The sequence below is a fragment of the Oncorhynchus mykiss genome, chromosome 11 (genome assembly GCF_013265735.2).
Source record: "Oncorhynchus mykiss isolate Arlee chromosome 11, USDA_OmykA_1.1, whole genome shotgun sequence".
NCBI classification, from domain to species: domain Eukaryota; kingdom Metazoa; phylum Chordata; class Actinopteri; order Salmoniformes; family Salmonidae; genus Oncorhynchus; species Oncorhynchus mykiss.
The window spans coordinates 22,324,377-22,345,115 of record NC_048575.1 but is presented as its reverse complement, the minus strand read 5'-3'; the positions used below and the strand labels follow the sequence as shown (position 1 = coordinate 22,345,115).

At 42.0% G+C, this 20,739-nt stretch overlaps 1 protein-coding gene across 3 annotated transcripts in view; it reads right to left on the bottom strand.

Annotated features, from left to right (window-relative positions):
- Positions 1 to 19,027, bottom strand: part of olfm3a (olfactomedin 3a) — a 30,320-nt gene extending 11,293 nt beyond the window's left edge. The window contains exons 1-2 of one of the 3 annotated variants that reach the window (XM_021620502.2): positions 18,627 to 19,025; positions 4,319 to 4,462 (exon numbers count right to left, since the gene is read on the bottom strand). In XM_021620502.2, the coding sequence (XP_021476177.1) occupies positions 4,319 to 4,462; positions 18,627 to 18,695 (213 nt within the window). In that variant the 5' untranslated portion in view covers positions 18,696 to 19,025. Of the gene's footprint in view, positions 1 to 4,318; positions 4,463 to 18,626 lie in introns of all 3 variants that reach the window. The other 2 variants (XM_021620501.2, XM_036935183.1) reach the window with 2 other exon arrangements.
- Between the last annotated feature and the right edge of the window lie 1,712 nt (positions 19,028 to 20,739).

Sequence of the window (20,739 nt, the reverse complement as noted above, 5' to 3'; positions counted from 1 at the left end):
GAATTAGGCTGGACTCTTTTATCAGCCTCTCTCAGTGATAGACCATGGTATTAGACTGGACTCTTTCACCAGCCTCTCTCAGTGATAGACCATCGTATTAGACTGGACTCTTTCACCAGACTCTCTCAGTGATAGTCCATGGTATTAGACTGGACTCTTTCATCAGCCTCTCTCAGTGATAGACAATGGTATTAGAGTGGACTCTTTCACCAGCCTCTCTCAGTGATAGACCATGGTATTAGAGTGGACTCTTTCACCAGCCTCTCTCAGTGATAGACCATGGTTTATCACATGGTCTATGATGGTGGCTCTTATTTCATCAGTGACAACTTCTCCTACTCTCCTTTGAACACCACCATGCATTCTTACTCCTCTCCCTCTACCTCTCCTTCTCACTTGTCCTTGTCCAACTACTCTTCTGCCTGGTCCAGCTACTTCTCTCCCTGGTCCAACTACGCCTCTTCCTTGTCCAAACATTATTTTTTTCTCTCTCTGCTCCTCTGTGTTGTACTGTATCCACATTGAACAAAATCAATTCAAAGAGTCCCCTTTTTACTGTGTATGTCCATGTAATTGAAAGAACTTCAACACCTGGCTATGTCTCCGATTGAGATTGGAATCAGCTGTGGTTGGTCTATTTTACACAATTTACAGTAAATCAGATATTTCTCAATGTTTCAATGATCTGTTCATTAAAAAAATTATTATCAGCTGTTTCAATATAGCTTTTGAGCAGCTGTTGTTGCAGAAGTAGAGGCTTTATACTATATTTAAGGTTTTGAACATTAGGTCTTCATTTCTGGCATGCTGTGTGCAAGCATTTGTAAATAAGACAAGAAAGATCCATAATTTTGGTATTGGGTAAGCTTGTATGTAAAAAAAATATCTAAGCATTTTAGAAACCTGTTAATTGAATGCATATTCTGTGAAAACAACATCAATTGTGTTAATGGGATGGTCCACAACAGATGGATGTTGCGCTAATTGTGTTTAGATTTTTGAAGATGTGACTACAGATTGTAAAAAAAAAAAAATGGTAATGTATGTGAAAGTTTGAATTACATACACACACCCCAGTACACACACCCCAGTACACACACCTCAGGAAAAGTTGGAATTCAGACCTGTTTGAAAACTCTATTTAAACATATATCCCTACACCTGAAATGGATGTTGAAAAGAAAAATACATTTATTCAAGACATTATCCATCTGTGCCTTACTTTTCTTATATCTATACCATGTTGAAGCATTGAAAAACATGAATCACAAGTTAACAACACGATCCTCCTCAACAGACAGCAACAGATACAAAATGATGCCTACATCTGCATATTAATAATACGATTAGCTTCTCCTCCCATATGATTAACAACCTAGCCATTCATCACACACACACACACACAGGTATAAATGACATTCTCTTAAATCACTCTACTTATGCGCTGGCATCGCAGAGGTCCAGTAATGTGTATGATAGATCACTTCAGAGTGAAGAAGATAACCGTGTATACTGAGTTCCAGCACTTAATACACATAGCATCTTTTATAAGGGATCTTTCCCTGTAAAAAGATAAAACTCCCTTTGTAGTGTACCGTGACTTTTAACCCTTTCACAACAGGTGTTTCCTAAGATGTTGCCAAGTGCTGTAACTTTGCTTCTAGGTGATTCTATGTTAGGTGTTGTGTGTTGATTCCATGATAGGTGTTGTGTGTTAATTATATGGTAGGTGTTGTATGTTAATTGCAGCCAGGTCACCTGTGATACAAGTCAGTATTTGACGTCCATCCATGTCTGAGGATGTCGGGAGATGAGTTGGAAACTGTCCACCAGGGGCAACAGTGAGCGCTGTTACCTTCAAGTAGGTTTCGGTTTTGCTAGGACGTTGTGGACGGGGATGGAGGATGGGCAAGCATCTTGCCAAACATTGCATGTTTGAATCCAGCGATAGAAAGTCGTTTTTGAAGTTTTTGATTTAACCTTTTCATGCGTGAGATCCAAATATCTCTAACGGTCGCCCCCAGCGTGACTTGTTTTATGCGCATGATGTCAGAATGCACTCACTTTTTTATAATGTATTTACAGTTTTATTCACATGTTTTCAAGTACTGGTGACAAATAATGCATTCCGATTATCGCATAGCGTCACACTCTGACCATTATTTGCGCTGTTTGTTTCTATGTTTTGTTTGGTCAGGGTGTGATATGAGTGGGCATTCTATGCTGCATGTCTAGTTAGTCTGTTTCTATGTGTTTTGGCCTGATATGGTTCTCAATCAGAGGCAGGTGTTTGTCGTTGTCTCTGATTGGGAACCATATTTAGGCAGCCTGTTTTGTATTGTGGTTCGTGGGTTATTGTCTATGTGTAGTGGCCTGTGTCTGCACTCGTTGGCATAGCGTCACGTTCGTTTTGTTGTTTTTGTTTAAGTGTTCTTCATTCATTAAAAGAAGAATGTATTCTAATCACGCTGCGCTTTGGTCTCCTCTTTACGACGATCGTGACACATAGATTGTAATGGACACCTATGATTCGTGTAAAATAATTTCTTGAAGGTTGTACTGATTATGATGAGCTAACGCTTAGTTATTTGCTAGCTATGTGTGGAGCCATGTTTGTTGACATTATACACTGCATTCTGTCAGATCAAAGATACTGTAATGAGGTGAAGGAATGGTTCCCTCATCTTTAGAGTGAACTCCTGATGACACACCCCCTTCAACATGCATACTGCAAACAGACCAAATTAATCTCATCTATTTTTCTCATCTTTGGTTGATGCGAAAAATCAAACATGTTGGTGTGCAAAAACTACCCATCGTCAAATTACTTTTGATTTTTAGAAAGTGTTTTACTTAATTATTTGCATCAATGGTGAGCTCACCCATGATGTGATGAATTGGAAATAGTAATTGCTATTAGCTAATTCATATTGTGGTTTCTGTCAGTAAAAGAGTTAGCTAAACATGACCGCTTGAGTTACATCAATCTTTCCTCAGTTAACGCTAGGACTAATTTAGCCTACATTTTCCAGTTTGGATGTTTGTGTTATGCTGTCGCTACTTCTGTGGAATGTCTGAACATTGCATCCAAAAATAAAGTGGTCACATTCAGGACATAACTTTGTAAGGACTGTGTTTGTGCAAAATGCTTTTGTGAAAAAACAGTATGGCCAGCTCAAACGCTGACTGTTGTGTCAATGAAAACTGGACGTTCTAAATAAGCATTACCAATCACACCGGTTTGAGCGTATGCTGCAGGGACCACTATAGAATGATCACACCCGTTTGTTGGTACGTGTCAAAGGGTTAACCTCAGGATTTCAGAGTTAATGCCTGAACTTAACTCTAATCTTAAATGTTCAGCGTTAATGGCTAAACTTAACCTTAAACACTTAGACATTTGACGCTTGAGAAACATGGATGAACGTCTAATTCGGATGTGAGACTGAGAGCTAGTTGCTTAATTGTATAGGAGGTGTTGTGTGTTCATTCTATGGTAGGTGTTGTGTGTTCATTCTATGGTAGGTGTTGTGTGTTCATTCTATGGTAGGTGCTGTGTGTTCATTCTATGGTAGGTGTTGTGTGTTCATTCTATGGTAGGTGCTGTGTGTTCATTCTATGGTAGGTGTTGTGTGTTCATTCTATGGTAGGTGCTGTGTGTTCATTCTATGGTAGGTGTTGTGTGTTCATTCTATGGTAGGTGCTGTGTGTTCATTCTATGGTAGGTGTTGTGTGTTCATTCTATGGTAGGTGTTGTGTGTTCATTCTATGGTAGGTGTTGTGTGTTCATTCTTTGGTAGGTGTTGTGTGTTCATTCTATGGTAGGTGTTGTGTGTTCATTCTATGGTAGGTGTTGTGTGTTCATTCTATGGTAGGTGTTGTGTGTTCATTCTATGGTAGGTGTTGTGTGTTCATTCTATGGTAGGTGTAGTGTGTTCATTCTATGGTAGGTGTTGTGTGTTCATTCTATGGTAGGTGTTGTGTGTTCATCTGATGAAGGTCAGCTGATTCCTGGAAAGAGCTAAAAAGGGTGAAAGCAGAGGACCGAGAGAAAGAGAGAGGGAGAGAGGGAGAGAGACAGAGGGAGGGAGAACGGGAAAGGGAGAGAAAGGGGGGAGAGAGAAAGAGAGGGAGAGAAAGGGAGGGAGAAAAAAGGAGCGAGAGAGAAAGAGAGAGGGAAGGAGACAGAGGGAGGGAGAACAATAAAGAGAGACTAAGGGGTGGTTTGTATTAGTGTGTGTGTGAGTGAGTGAGTGAGTGAGTGAGTGAGTGAGTGAGTGTGAGTGTGTGCGTGCGTGCGTGCATGTTTGCGGGGTACCTTCTCCAGTAGCTGGCGGAGCTGTCTTCCCTTGGCATCTCTGGAGCAGAGGTTCTGTTCAGGTGCCACCACCGTGCAGATACACCGACCATCGGCATCCTGGGCAGAGCTGTACACCTGCCAACCCTCCTTAGGCCCAATTGTCTACATGCACGCGCACACACGAGCACGCGCACACACCCGCACATGCACACACAGGAAAATATTGGTGAAGGGAATCGTTGATGTGGGTAAATGCCGTTGGACGACGACATTTTCCAATGTGAGCTGGTAGCTAGATTATCAAATAGCTAGTGATAGAAAGCAGTGGTTCCAACCAGGGGTACAAGGACTCCTGGGGGGGACTTGGTCTTGAGAATGCTCATGAGACCATAGGCTTACTGGCAAAATGCACATGAGCGGGTACTTCAGGGGTACTCCAGACAGAGCAAAATTCAGTTGGTAGTACAGCAACCGAAAAAGGTTGGGAACCACTGATATAAAGTGATAGATATATACAATTCTATTCAAATGTTTGGACACACCTACTCATTCAAGGGATTTTCTTTATTTTTACTATTTTCTACATTGTAGTATAATAGTGAAGACATCACAACTATGAAACAACACATTTGTAGAATCATGTAGTATGCAAAAAAAGTGTTAAACAAATCTAAATATATTTAAGATTTATCAAAGTAGCCACCCTTTGCCTTGATGACAACTTTGCACACTATTGGCACTCTCTGAACCTGCTTCATGAGGTAGTCACCTGGAATGCATTTCAATGAACAGGGGTGCCTTATTAAAAGTTAATTTGTGGAATTTCTTTCCTTGCGTTTGAGCCAATCAGTTGTGTTGTGACAAGGTAGGGGTGGTATACAGAAGATAGCCCTATTTGGTAAAAGACCAAGTCCATATTATGGCAAGAACCGCTCAAATAAGCAAAGAGAAATGACAGTCCATCATTACTTAAAGACATGAAGATGATGAAGATGATGAAAACGGCTCTCATATAGACCGCCAATGGAAATGAAGACCCAGATTTACCTCTGCTACAGAGGATAAGTCCATTGGAGTTGCCAGCCTCAGAAATTGCAGCCCAAATAAATGCTTCACAGAGTTGAAGTAACATACACATCTCAACATCAATTGTTCAGAGGAGACTGCGTGAATCAGGCCTTCATTGTAGAATTGCTGCAAAGAAACCACCACTAAAGGACACCAATGAGAAGAAGAGACTTGCTTTGTCCAAGAAACATGAGCAATAGACATTAGACCGGTGGAAATCTGTCCTTTGGTCTGATGAGTCCAAATTTGAGATTTTGGGTTTCAACCTCCGTGTCTTTGTGAGATGCAGAGTAGGTGAACAGATGATCTCCGCATATGTGGTTCCCACCGTGAGGATTTGAAGAGGAGGTGTGATGGTGTGGGGGTGCTTTGCTGGTGACACTTTCTGTGATTTATTTAGAATTCAAGGCACACTTAACCAGCATGGCTACCACAGCATTCTGCAGCGATACACTATCCCATCTGGTTTGCGCTTAGTGGGACCATCATTTGTTTTTCAACAGGACAATGACCCAACACACCTCCAGGCTGCGTAAGGACTATTTGACCAAGAAGGAGAGTGATGAAGTGCTGCATCAGATGACCTGGCCTCCACAATCACCCGACCTCAAACCAATTGAGATGGTATGGCATGAGTTGGACCGCAGAGAAAATGAAAAGCAGCCAACAAGTGCTCAGCATATGTGGGAACTCCTTCAAGACTTTTTGTAAAGCATTACAGGTGAAGCTGGTTGAGAGAATGCCAAGAGTGTGCAAAGCTGTGATCAAGGCAAAGGGTGGCTACTTTGAAGAATCTATAATATAACATATATTTTGATTGTTTAACACTTTTTGGTTACTACATGATTCCATATGTGTTATTTCATAGTTGTGATGTCTTCACTAGTATTCTACAATGTTGAAAATAGTACAAATTAAGAAAAACCCTTGAATGAGTAGGTGTGTCCAAACTTTTGAATGGTCTGTATATCTTCCGCAAAAAAAAGAGGAAATATAAGTCATGCTCATGCCATGTACAAGCAACAGCAACTAAGGACATTGGACAAGGCCACTAGATTAAAACAAGTTATTTCTGTCTCTGTAACCAGAGCCTTGAATACAGCCAATCACACCGATACGCGTTTTATTTTTCTCCATTCCTTTAAAAGTGCAACTCTCTGACAACCTTCCCATTCAAGGCTGAACTATAAACTCATATTTCTGTTGCTGTTTCACTTCAGAGAGAGAGAGAGATAGAAAGAGAGAGAGCCAGGAACAGAGAAAATGAAAGGGAGACATTAACCAGACATTGTAGGGACCTTCAGATGTAAATGGTGGAGAAGAAATGGTGTCGTTGTCACGGAAGAAATTGACAGAGTTTCAAAATCAGTGGAATGCCCAGTGGAAGTAGAGCGATGATTGCCAAATGCGGAGAGAGTCCAAAAAGAGAACACAGAAAGAAGGCTGTTGTATAAAACACCTGTCTCTTGATGACTTCTTTATATTAAGGGCAACAGGGCAACATTTTCAGGTATTATACATTTCTAATTTAGTCAGAAAGTAGTTTTCATTGCAAGTTAAAAAGTGTACTGTTAGCTAGCTAGCTAATGGTAGCTGGCTGGCTCGCTAGCTAACGTTATGTGTATGATATCTGTAGTAATATTATTAGTATCTCAGGAAGTCATGTGCATTGCTAGTTATAGCCTAATGTTAGTTGGCTAGTTAACATAAAACCTAGTTGCTTAGCTTTAGTTACCTGCAGATTCATGTATGGGTGTATTGCCACGTTCAAAACAACTGGGAACTCTGAAAAATACAAGGTCGAATCATGACGTCAGTGATTTTCAGGTCGGAAAGTCAGAGCACTAGAAAGAGGCCCATGTTCCCTAGTTGGAATTCCGAGTTGGATGACCGTTGAAATCGATTTTTCCCAGTCGGGGCTCGTTTTTTTCTGAGTTCCAAGTTGTTTTCAACACACTGAAGTCGGAAGTTGGAGATTTCCTAGTTCCCAGTTGTTTTGAATGTGGCATTAGAGTTGGGATTATGGGTCATTGTTTAGCTAGCTAGCTACATGTCTAAACAAAAGACTCCACTATTCAAGTAACCATTTCACTCTACCGTTTACACCTTCTGTATCCTGTGCATGTGACAAATCAACTTAGATTTGATTTGATATTGTGTGTGTTTACCAGAGACGGTAATGTGAAGAACAACATGACCTGCACCAAAGTCAGATTAGGATATAGGCAAATGACTAAATACAGTTTATTTTTATTACTATCTTTTGCTACTACTTTACAATTTTTAGTCTTGGTTGTTAATCTTTGGTTGTTTACTACACTGTGAATCCTTAAAGAGATGGGTGGGGCAAAGACTTCAGAGGGTGTGAATGATGCTTGATCGGTGTATACTAAAAACATTCACGGGACATATTCTCAAAAGTGGGGTTATAAATTGATTAACTTTGGGCTAGGGGGCAGTATTTTCACGTCCGAATGAAAATGTGCCCAAAGTAAACTGCCTGCTACTCAGGCCCAGAAGCTAGGTTATGCATATTATTATTAGATTTGGATAGAAAACACTCTGACATTTCAAAAACTGTTTGAATAATGTCTGTGAGTATAACAGAACCAATTTGGCAGGTGAAACCCCGAGCATAATCCATCCAGGGAAAAATGTTTTGAGGTCAATCTGTTTTCCATTAGATTTCTATGGTAGGTCCTTTTTAATAGGAGTCTGCTTGCAGTTCCTTAGGCTTACACTAGATGTAAGCAGTCTTTAGAAATTGGTTGATGTTTTTCTTTTGAGAAATGAAGAAGTAGTCCTGTTATTTCCATGTGTCACTCAGATGGACTCAAGTCTTTTGGTGCGTGCGACCTTGAATGCGCTTCACTTTGTTTTCGTCCGGTATTGAACACAGTATATCCCGTCTTAAATGTGATCGATTATTTACATTTTAAAATACCTAAGGTTGGATTAGGAGAGGTTGTTTGAAATGTTTGGGCCAAGTTTACAGGTAACTTATTAGATACTTTGTAGTCATGTTGGACGAGTTGGAACCGGTGTATTTTCTGAATCAAACGCGCCAAATAAATGGATATTTGGGGGATATAAAGGAATTTATCGAACAAAAGGACCATTTGTGATGTTTCTGGGACATTTTGGAGTGCCAACAGAAGAATATCTTTAAACATAAGGCATGAATTATATTGTTATTTCTTACTTTTGTGTCGCACCTGGCTGGTTGAAATGTGATTTTCATGTGTTTGTATCCGGGATGCTGTCCTCAGATAATTGCATGGTCTGCTTTCGCTGTAAAACCTTTTTGAAATCTGACACTGCGGCTGGATTAACAAGAAGGTAAGCTTTATTTTGATATATTACACATGTATGTTTTGTGAATTTTTATTATGAGTATTTCTGTTTTTGAATTTGGCTCGCTGCAATTTCACTGGATGTTGTCAAATCAATCCCGTTACCGGGATTCGAGCGGGAATGGGGGTGAAGGGATCACTAAGAGGTTAACTAACTTTCAAAGCAGAATTACCTTCCCATTGCTCCTCAACTGCAGTGATGATGTACAATTTTCTGCTTTTATCCAATGTAAAAAACACAATTTCAAATTTCACCACATGAGATGTGTGGTGAGAGCGAAGGTAAGGGAGAGGGGGTGTTAGAGAGAGAGAGAGAGAGAGAGAGAGAGAGAGAGAGAGAGAGAGAGAAAAAATATAAATGGAGAGTGTCAAACATGAGATGTGTGGTGATAACGAGTGTGAGAGAGGGGGTTAAAGAGAAATAGAGAGAGAGAGAGAAAGAGAAAGAGAGAAGGGGGAGAGAAATACACAACCACAGATGCTTGTGCAGGGAGTAAAACAGTGCTGGTCCACTGGGGATGGCTCCGTGTCTCCACTGAATGGTATTTTGTGAGAATGATTAATGACCAGTCTTTGGAGTGTATCTCTGTGTGAAACCAATGTAGCCTTGTAGCAGATGCTTCTCTATCTAACTTACAGAGACCTGGAACCATAGGCCCTAATCCCTAACACTCGGAAGAGAAAGAGACAGCGATACAGAGGCCGACGTGCGGGTACCCTGATGAAACTACGGAGTAAATAATCCACCTCTAGTACCTGTTCAATTCGTGAATGTACAATCACTGGTGAACAAACTGGACGAGCTCCGTTCGAAACTATCCCATCAATGGGACCTGGAGAACTGTAATATCCTATGTTTCTCGGAAATTTGGACATGGATAATATTTGCATCGGAAGGACAGAATGGCAGCGTCGGGTAAACTCAAGGGGGGTGGTGTGTGTCTCTTTGTAAACAACAGCTGGATCACGATCTCCAATATTAAGGAAGTCTCGAGGTTCTGCTCGTCTGAGATAGAATACCTCATAGTCAGCTGTAGACCAAACTATTTACCAAGTGAGTTTTCATCCATATTCTTCGTAGCTGTTTATTTACCACGACAAACCGATGCTGGAACTAAGACCACACACAACAAGCTGTATCGGGCCATACGCTAACAAGAAAATGATAATGCAGGAAAACTGAAATCCATTTTATCTCATTTCTACCAACTTATCACCTGTGAGAAAACTCTAGATCACCTTTACTCCACACAGAGAGATGCATACAAAGCTCTCCCTCGCCCTCCATTTGGTAAATCTATCCTACTGATTCCTGCTTACAAGCAAAATCTCAAACAGGAAGTACCAGTGATGGGCTCTGTACAGACGTGGTCAAATGAAACGGATGCAAAGCAATAGGAATGTTTCACTAGGACCGACTGGAATATGTTCTGGGACTCATCCGATGACATTGATCCGATACCACATCAGTCACTGGATTCATTAATAAGTGCATTGACAATGTCATCCCCACAGTGTCTGTACTACATATCCCAACCAGAAGCCATGGATTACAGGCAACATCTGCACTGACCTAAATGCTAGAGATGCCCAGTGACACAAGCCTACAAGACAAGCTAAATGCCCTCTATGCTCCCCTCGTGGCAAGCAACACTAAACCATGCGTGAGAGCACCAGCTGTTCTGGTCGGCTGTGTGATCATGCTCTCCATAGCTGACGTGAGTAAGACCTTTAAACTGGTTAACATTCACAAGGCCCCAGGGCATTCGTTGTCCAGCTGGCAAGTGCCTTCACTGACATTATCAACCTCTCCCTGACCCAGTCTGTAATACCTACATGTTTCAAGCAGACCACCATAGTCCCTGTGCCCAAGAACACCACTCAGTTCTGTAGAGATTAAAAGGTTGGTCATGGCTCACAATGCCACCAAACACCCCAGACACCCTGGACCCACTCCAATTCGCATACCGCCCCAACAGATCCACAGAGGACGCAATATTTATTCCACTCCACACTGCCCTTTCCCACTTGGACAAAAGGAACACCTACGTGAGAATGCTGTTCATTGAATACAGCTCAGCGTTCAACACCATTGCAACCTCCAAGCTCATCACTAAGCTATGGACCCTGGGACTAAACACCTCCCTCTGCAACTGGATACTGGACTTCCTTACGGGACACCCTCAGGTGGTGAGAGTAGCCAACAACACATCTGCCATGCTGACCCTCAACACGGTGGCCTCTCAGGAGTGGGTGCTTAGTCCCCTCCTGTACTCCCTGTTCACCCACGCCTACATGGCCATCATTAAGTTGTGCCAAAGACACAACATTGGCCTGATCAACGACGAGAACACCTATAGAAGGAGGTCAGAGACCTGGCAGTGTGGTGCCAGGACAATAACCTCTCTCTCAATGTCAGCCAGACAAAGTAGCTGATCATGGACAACATTAAATGGAGGGCAGAGCATGCCTCCATTCACATCGATGGGGCTGTAGTTTAGCGGGTCGAAAGCTTCAAGTTCCTCAGTGTCCAAATCACTAATGATCTATCATGGTCCAAACACACCAAACCCAGAGTTCAACAGGGCACAACAATGCATCTTCCTTCTCGGGAGGCTGAAAGTCAACTTCTTTGCACTTTTTTGAATAATCACATCTGCTGCTGCTACTGTTTATTATCTGTTACTTTATTCCTAGTTGTCTGTACATACACTACATGACCAAAATCATGTGGACACCTGCTCTTCGAACATCTCATTCCAAAATCATGGACATTAATATGGAGTTGGTCCCCACTCTGCTGCTGGGAAGGCTTTCCACCAAATGTTGGAACATTGCTGAAGGGACTTGCTTCCATTCAGCCACAAGAGCATTAGTGAAGTCGGGCACTGATGTTGGGCGATTAGGCCTGGCTCGCAGTCAGTGTTCCAATTCATCCCAAAGGTGTTCCACGGGGTGGAGGTCCCGGGCTCTGTGCAGGCCAGTCAAGTCCTTCCACACCAATCTCAACAAACCATTTCTGTATGGACCTCACTTTGTGCACGGGGACATTGTCATGCTGAAACAGGAAAGGGCCTTCCCCAAACTGCTGTACCCAAAAGTACAGAATCATCTGGAATGTCATTGTATGCTGTAGCGTTAAGATTTCCCTTCACTAAGGTGCCTAGCCTAAACCATGAAAAGGCAGTGTTGTCCTGGCATTCACCAAACCCAGATTCGTCCGTCGGACTGCCAGGTGGTGATGCGTGATTGAGTACTCCAGAGAACGCTTTTCCACTGCTCCAGAGTCTAATGGCGGCGAGCTTTACACCACTACAGCCGACATTTGGCATTGCGCATGGTGGTCTTAGACTTGTGTGCGGCTGCTTGGCCATGGCAACCAATTGTATGAAGCTCCTGACGAACTGCCGTTGCTTCCAGAGGCAGTTTGGAACTCGGTAGTGAGTGTCGCAACCGAGGACAGACGATTTCTAAGCTCTACGCTCTTCAGCACTCGCCGGTCCAGTTCTGTGAGCTACTGTGTCCTACCACTTCGCGGCTGAGTCGTTGTTGCACCTAGACGTTTCCACTTCATAATAACAGTACTTACAGTTGACCAGGGCAGCTCTAGCAGGGCATAAATCTGATGAACTGACTTGTTGGAAAGGTGGCATCCTATGACGGTGCCACTTCAAAAGTCAATGAGTTCTTCAGTAAGGCATTCTACTGCCAATGTCTGTCTATGGAGATTGCATGGCTGTGTGCTCAATTTTATGCACCTGTCAGCAACGGATGTGGATGAAATAGCCAAATCCACTCATTTGAAGGGGTGTCCACATACTTTGTATATATAGTGTTTATACCTCAATTACCTCACACTCCTGTACATGGACTCGGTACTGGTACCCCTAGTTATCAATACTCATTGCACATGGACTCGGTACTGGTACCCCTAGTTATCACTACTCATTGCGCATGGACTCGGTACTGGTACCCCTAGTTATCATTAATCATTGTGTATCTACTATTCCTTACGTGTTTTACTTTTCTATTATTTCTCTATTTTCTTCTCTCTACATTGTTGGGAAGGACCAGTAAGTAAGCATTTCAAAGTTAGTCCACACCTGTTGTTAACGAAGCATGCGACAAATAAAAACGTATTCAATTTTGATTGTACTGTGTATTGGCTGGACAGGTACTGCACACTGTACTGTAGTCTGTATGTGAGACAAAAATGTTGCTATTAATGTTTTGTAATCCTCTGTGCATGAAACTTGTGTGAACTCTGTCCCGTAACCGTGTTACTTTGATGTACAGTTTGAATGGAGCTTTAATGTGCAAGACGCGTCCTGTAGCAGAGCTAACTTCAACACCTAAGCGCCCGCAGCAGGGTAAAAACAAAGGCACAGACAGTTGATAGTGGGGTTGAGATCCATTCAGTGAGAATTGTAGTGGTCTGAAGTTAACCCAAGGATGCAACCAAGATAAAATGATTGAACACACACACACACGTTCATCCACACCCACACATGTCTGATATTTGGGACTGTGTGCAACACACACACATGCACACACACGCGCACGCGCACACACACACACACACACACACACACACAGAGCATGACAAACTAAACTAGCTCTGGCCTATCAGTATAAAGTATGTTGTACAAACAAGCCAACAAAATAGCCCACGTCGCTATTCATTTACCTTAAATTGATCAAAATGTCTCTATAAAACCTATGAGATATTGTGAGCAACTGAAGTGGAATGCACATGTCTGTCTTGGAATTGATGATCATACTCCTTAAACGAGTTAACATTTCTGGTCTAATGGTGGATAAGATGAAGTCGGAGTTGCTGTATGTGTGTGTGTGTGTGCATGTGTGTGTATGTGTGTGACTGCACAGATCTCCATAACTAGATAGAGACAGACATTTAAGTCAGCCACGGTTCAAAATGACAAATGGTGACCTGCAAACATAACAACAACAACCAGTGTAGCACTGCGAACATGAGAGATATACAGGGAAGAGAGATGTTAGGGAGGCTTTGATTCATGACTGATTGGTGTTGGTGCTGACGGGGAAGAAGGTGTGTGAGTCAGCGAGAAAGAGAGAGAGAGAGAGAGAGACAGTGAGAGAAAGAACAAGATTGAGAGAGAGAGAGAGAGAGAGAGAGAGTGATAGAGCGCAAAGAATATTTGGAGAGAGAGAGCGAGAGAGAGAGAAAGAGAGAGAGAGAAAGAAATATATGGAGAGAGGAGAAGTATATGGAGAGAGAGAAAGAGAGAAAGAGAGAGAAAGAAAAAGAGAGAGAGAAAAATATATGGAGAGAGAAAGATAGAGAGAGAAAGATAAATATATGGAGAGAGAGAGAGAAGTACATGGAGAGAGAAAGAGAAAAAGAGAGAGAAAGATAAATATATGGAGAGAGAAAGAGAGAAAAAGAGAGAGATAATTATGGAGAGAAAGAGAGAGATAGAGAAAGATATGGAGAGAGAAGGAGAGAAGTATAGAGAGAGAGAAGGAGAGAGAGACAGAAAGAAAGAATGAACGAAAGAAAGAAAGAAAGAAAGAATAATATATGGAGAGAGAGAGAGTGTACAAGAGATACTGCAGCACACGGTCTCAAACATTCTACCACGGACATCCTCTTTTTACTCCACATCATTATCTTTCTCACACTCACATCTTCCTGCTGTGAATGTACTGCAATGGATCACTTAGACGAAACAGCCAGCCACAGTGTTTGTCTTAATCACAATGAATGGAAGATAATGAGCGAGCGATCAAATATTATCTCTTAGTTTGAAGGCTTGGAGGTTATTGTTATTGCTTGGCTAACATTACTTGTTATCATGTTGATATTTGTTATTCTTTTAATGCGGTGCGCACTGTGCAGTACACCAGAGGTCTCATTGTATGCACCATTGTAATGTTCTTTTAATGTGTCAATTGATCCCGTAAGGGATGGGTCGCCAATAAGGTGATCTGACTTTAAATAAAAGATTCATGAATGAATGAATTAATTAATCCATGCAGGCTCATTATGTGGTTCTGTTTATAAGGGCTGGTTTATGTAAAGTGAAAGAATGTATTATCAAGATTTGCTGCATCCATGGTGTTACAAGCAAGGTAATCAATAAAAGGACTGAAATTGACTAATGGTATTAACACTCTGGAGTGATACGTTACGACTCTTCAAATTAGCATCAGGTAAGTGGAGACATTTTCCTATCCTATTACCTAGCTGAACTATGTACTGACCTTGTCTGCATGGATTAGGATTTTGCATAATACCTGCAGTACTTCTTGATAAATAGGTACAGTGCAGTACATTTAGACAGCACACATACATAGAGTATGAGAGTCGTTCAACCTACGTACACCTTCCGGAAACAATCAACTAACATTTAATGGCATTTAATGATGATGGTAACAAGAAACACAAAGAGAACCTCTAACTGATATTGAGTGACAGCTATTGACAAGCCTGCCACATAATTATCTTGCTTGCTGTTAACTGCACAGTGGAAGTCTACTGAGACCAAAACTTTTAATCTATTCTTCTCTGTTATTATAGGCCTTGGGTAGTGTGCAGTGATATGTGTCTGATATGTGGACTGTCTGCATCGCAAACGCACACACACACACACACACACACACACACACACACACACACACACACACACACACACACACACACACACACACACACACGTTTCTGTGTGTTGTGCAGTGATATGTGTCTGATATGGGGACTGTCTGCATCACCCCTCAGGGCCACAATTACTGTAATTAATAAGGGAAGGAGGGACGGAGGAGAGAAGAGAGGGATAGCTACGCCTGTGATAGCCTGACAGTGGGGGTGTGGAAGAAGAGAGACATAAGATAGCTATGTCGGTGGTAGTCTAAACATACTGCCTGTGTCCGTAATAATGTGATGACTGTTTGTGTCTGGAATTGTCCGTAGAGTCGTAATCCCACAGATGGAGGTAAAGCTGCAATCTAAAGAAAGTGTTATGTCGAATGAAGTGACATTTTTAATTTAGAGGGTGATACCACTTCCTTGAATTGGATCATTTTCACATATTTGTCAATGGACTGGAGTGTTTATCTATTTAATTGTGCGAGTAATATGGATAGTAATATGGATGGCTATAGTGGGAGACACTGAGGGGATACTACATGTCTTTCTTTGATCCCCTGCATTGCTTGATTTTTATTTCCAACAACAACCCCACACACATCATCACACACTACAAAGACAGCAGTGATTAGGGCCAGTTGTCACATTGTCAAAAAGCATCACAGAGAAAGATGTTGGGTAAAATCCCAACTAGCTTGTCACTCTCATCTTGTTAGAACTCTAATATAGAGAGGGCTAAGAAATGGATAAAGAGTAAACAACGCTAAGTGCATACCATCCCCAGTGTAACAATATAATGCACTATTTTCTTTATTTCCGATCCAATACCCCTGAGCTTTGAAGACAAGGACCCAGAGAAAACTGACATGTATTATAACTAATGGTTGTGTTTACACTGTTGTCGCTGTGTTGCTGTGGGTTTGTTTTGTTTTTGTTGTCACATCGTTAGGCGTGTCATCTTTAATTCAGAAGAAAATGGAGAGCTGTGGTGCTGACTCACAGAGAGATAGGAGTGGGGGCACAAGAGAGACAGAGCAGAAACAGACCGACAGAAAGACATATACAGAGAGACAGAGAGAGACATGAGAAAGAGAGTGAGAGGGATGCATGTCAAGGGTTTTTATCCCTAAGGTGTGTGTATCCTGTCCTCTCTGTTCGACTGCATCCTCATCTCATATTCAGCTTGAATGAAAGTCTTTGCCAAGCCAAGCCTACTGAACTGTACAATGAATATTTCATGTCTACGAGGGAACAGAAGATAATCATTTTTTTGGTGGAAAATATCACCATCTGTTGGAAAGTCTCTGTCCCTTCTTAGTTGCACATTCAATTTTCACATGAAATAATGTTCTTACATTGTGGTATAATGAAGGAACCCAATGTAATATCTAATAAATACATTCAAGGGACAAAACACAATCATCTGATCCTATCTACAGATTTAATGTACCAAGAGAGACATGTATCTCATTCAGCCTTACACCTAAATAAGCTATATTCTAGTCTCAATACATTGTGCAGCTAATAAGTCAATTAACATTTGAAAACAGAGACATATGGAGAGACACTGACAGCTGTGTGTGTGTGTGTGTGTGTGTGTGTGTGTGTGTGTGTGTGTGTGTGTGTGTGTGTGTGTGTGTGTGTGTGTGTGTGTGTGTGTGTTTGTGTGTGTGTGTGTGTGTTTATGCAAGTGCGTGCATCGCGCGTGCATATTAGCCCCCTTCAATCTTTAATCAAGTCCCATCACCCGCTATCGACATGTCCTCCAGGTGGGTAATATCATTTGCAATCAAAACACAAATTCCCCAGCATCGTTTTAATCATGAATCTGTCAACCCTTATCAGCGACATTACAATTAGTTGCCTAGCGCACAATCACAGGGGAATGAATATATTTAGGCCTATATTTCATTCTCTGTGGGTGTCGGGATCTACTTAGGCACGCTGTGGGGTGCCATCTGATGGTGAAGATCATCAAATTACCCTCGGTTATTTAATGATGCTAGAGGTTTGGTTAAGAATGGTCTGACTGTCACAAAATTGCGATCAAATGATTCAACTAGGCCTGCTGTAAATTGTGACATGTTTTTTTTACTAATATACAGGCCCATATTATGTGGCATATTAGAACGTGGCCCATGGTGCATATTTCAGAAAACGTTTGTTTAAGGCTTATACAGTATCTTAATTAATCGATCCAAAAGTTAACTGTAACTTGTATTAGGCTATGAATAAAATGCTAGTTTAAAGGGAACATACATGTATGTATGGAGTAATACATAGACGTGTCTCAATTGAAAATTTTATTGGTGCTCTAGAGACATTTTTCAATGAGATCAGGAATCGACATGAAATAGAACTCACCGCCCGCGCCCCCTATTGTTGAGGGAATGGTTTCAGCACCACGAAGTAGTGGACAGCTCCACACCGTTCCACACCTATCATCGTCATACAGGCAGCATCAGGCAAACATGTGCCCGATAGTTCAAGCGCGTTTCTTATTCGCCCCAAGTTTTAACAGAGATGATCCATGAAGGGGATCAAACAAACTGTCACTCTTTTACCTCAAATTCAAGACTAGAATACGTCCCATGGGGAATGCTGTGTGAAGGTTTAGATGCGACATAAAACAAGAAAACAGCTTCCACAGACTACACAGATTCCCTATCAAAGCAAGTATTTGTTTACTAACAAAATGCTCTGGGAAAGGGATGACAATACAGCAGCCTAATGTGGAATCCACGGAAAGCTAGATACATAAACTGTGGCCGTGATTGGTTTAGATGTAGCATACATAATGCATATATGCCTCAATTCTTGAGATGTATTTAAATACCGCAGTAAGCTTTTTTGATCATTGTAAAGTTTGTCTCCGGTGCGCTCGGGTTCATAACATCATAAAGGGAGGCACTGCTTGAGCCTACTGCTTTCACCAAACATTCAGGAGACTCAAATGCGAGTTATTCCACAATTCTCAATCACTCTAAAACAAAGATTTTCTCGACTGACTCATATTGTGAATTTGGAAAATTTTCAGACACTGTTTCTCCCAGTTATTGCAGGCAAAGCCAAAACAAATCGAATGCCATTACACACAGAATGAATTATTGAGGACACCAAATAATTTGGAACTGTTTTGATGTATTTTCTTTACTTCAATTACACAATGCTATGTTAATACGGGTGCAATTGTGAACAAGACAGCAGATCCTGATACACAGACACTGAAACATGCAAAGACCGCATGACATTCAGAAAAATAATGAGGGAAACTCACCATTGACGGATATAATCCGAAGACCGTGATTGAAATCACCGGGTACAGGACACTAAATAGAGCACGCATTCTGTCTATCGGGAACAGTTACACTTTTCTCGCTTTATTCACCCACAGCCCTCGTTGCAGGAATGCGTCCGCGTCGCTGCCTGTATTGGCTGTGCCCACCGCCGTTCAGAGCGCTCCAATGGAACAAGACGGATAGATCCGCGTTCATTCCCAACGCTCCGAGGACTCTTGTGTGAAGCAGAGCCAACGCGCCGGTCTGATCAACACACACCAGTGACACCACAGAGAAAAGTTTATGCCAGGGGACGAGACAGATGTACGAGGCTGCAGGGGAGTCGCACAACGGATATGACATCATTTGGTGTGTATCCTGGGTGTTGGGAAGACATTTTTATTGATGTTGATCAGTGCCAAGACCTGCCACTCCCCACGCAGTGCCCGGAGAATAGGCAACAGCTAAGAACAGGCAACAGTTACAAAACACACACCTTCCTCTGTGATAGGCTAGTATGTGTTGGAGCTTTCACTACCAAAACATGACACCACTTGTAGCAAGACAATATGTGCGTTGACTGTTAATGATTACAGGTGCATAACAAACTGTATAGGATGATATAAACCATATTGAAATTAATAGATCATTTGAAGCATGAAGTGATACATTACAAATGTTCCAATATTCAGAATGCACCACCTTGTCACAACTTCCGCCAAAGTCGGGTCCTCTCCTTGTTCGGGTGGCACTCGGCGTCTTCTAGCCATCATTGATCCACTTTTCATTTTCCATGTGTTTTGTCTTGTTTTTCCTCACACCTGGTTTCAATTCCCTCAATCATCTGTTGTGTATTTAACCCTCTGTTCCCCCCATGTCTTTGTGTTGGATTGTTTATTGTAAGTGCTTGTGCACGTGTTGATTGGTGCGCGATGAGTTTTTGTACCCAAATGTCTTGTCATTTTTATGCTGTTGATTTTGCTATTAAACTGCTCCAGCTATTACCAAGATCTGCTCTCCAGCATCTGACTTCCCTGCCACCGATTACGCACCCCTTACACACCTTCAGATAGAAATGTGCAGTGCATCCATTGACTGTGCAATCAGGCATACACATATCAAACTACATTTACCTCCCTTTACAGTACTACTACGAAAGCAAACTGATATTGGTCTGAATTCCAGCCAGTTTCCTTCTTCAACAGCCATATTTAGTGTGGCAGGTGAAATGTGTAACAGATGAAGCGTTATTATGTGTTCTTGAATCATTGACGTTTGAAGTTGATGCCCAAATGGGGTTTGTTTACAACAGCAGCAGCAGAAGAAATATCACACATCAGACAGTTACCTTCTTCCCTCTCCCTGTGATATTTCTCAATCTATTCGTCAGAGCAGCGGTAGAGAGGTGAGATGTGGCCGGCGCGTGCCGCGCATCAGGAGAGAGGGAGGGAGGGCCGATCGGGAGATGCCAGTGAGCTCGATTGCCAGTGGCGACCACCACAGTTACAGATGGAGAAGATGTGGTGCTTGGAGGAGAAAGACATCGTACTGAGCTGGCTTGATTAAAGGGTTCCTGCCGCTCTGTAGCAGACTGAGAGACTATGCATTGTATACCCTGCATGGGAGGAGAGGAGGACACGATCATCTTTTTATATTGCATATGCAGATGGATATGGATATGATATAGGGAGATCGTGATTTCTTTCTTCTCAGCTCTCTCACGCCATCTCTCCCTTTTTCCCGTTGCTCTCACTCTCCTCACGTTCTCTTCATCTCCCCTACTCTAAATGTCCATCTTCTTTCCCCTTTTTCTCTCTCTCCCCGTCGCTCTGCTTCTGTCCCCCTCTCACACAGGAGAGAGACTCATGTTCACCAACAGATGTATCCTTTTTACACATTATAATAGAGAATGTGTCCTAATGTGAATGGCCTCCTTGAGTATTTTTCTGCATTGTTATTGTATTGACACTTGGCAGCTGCTGTCCTTGGTGATGCTTCAAAAGAAAAGGCGATATGAACAACCATGAACCACCAACAACCAGGCACCCAGCTCACTACAACTGGCAGAACTGACGGCCCAACTTATTTTCCCCAGTCTAATAACTATTTGAA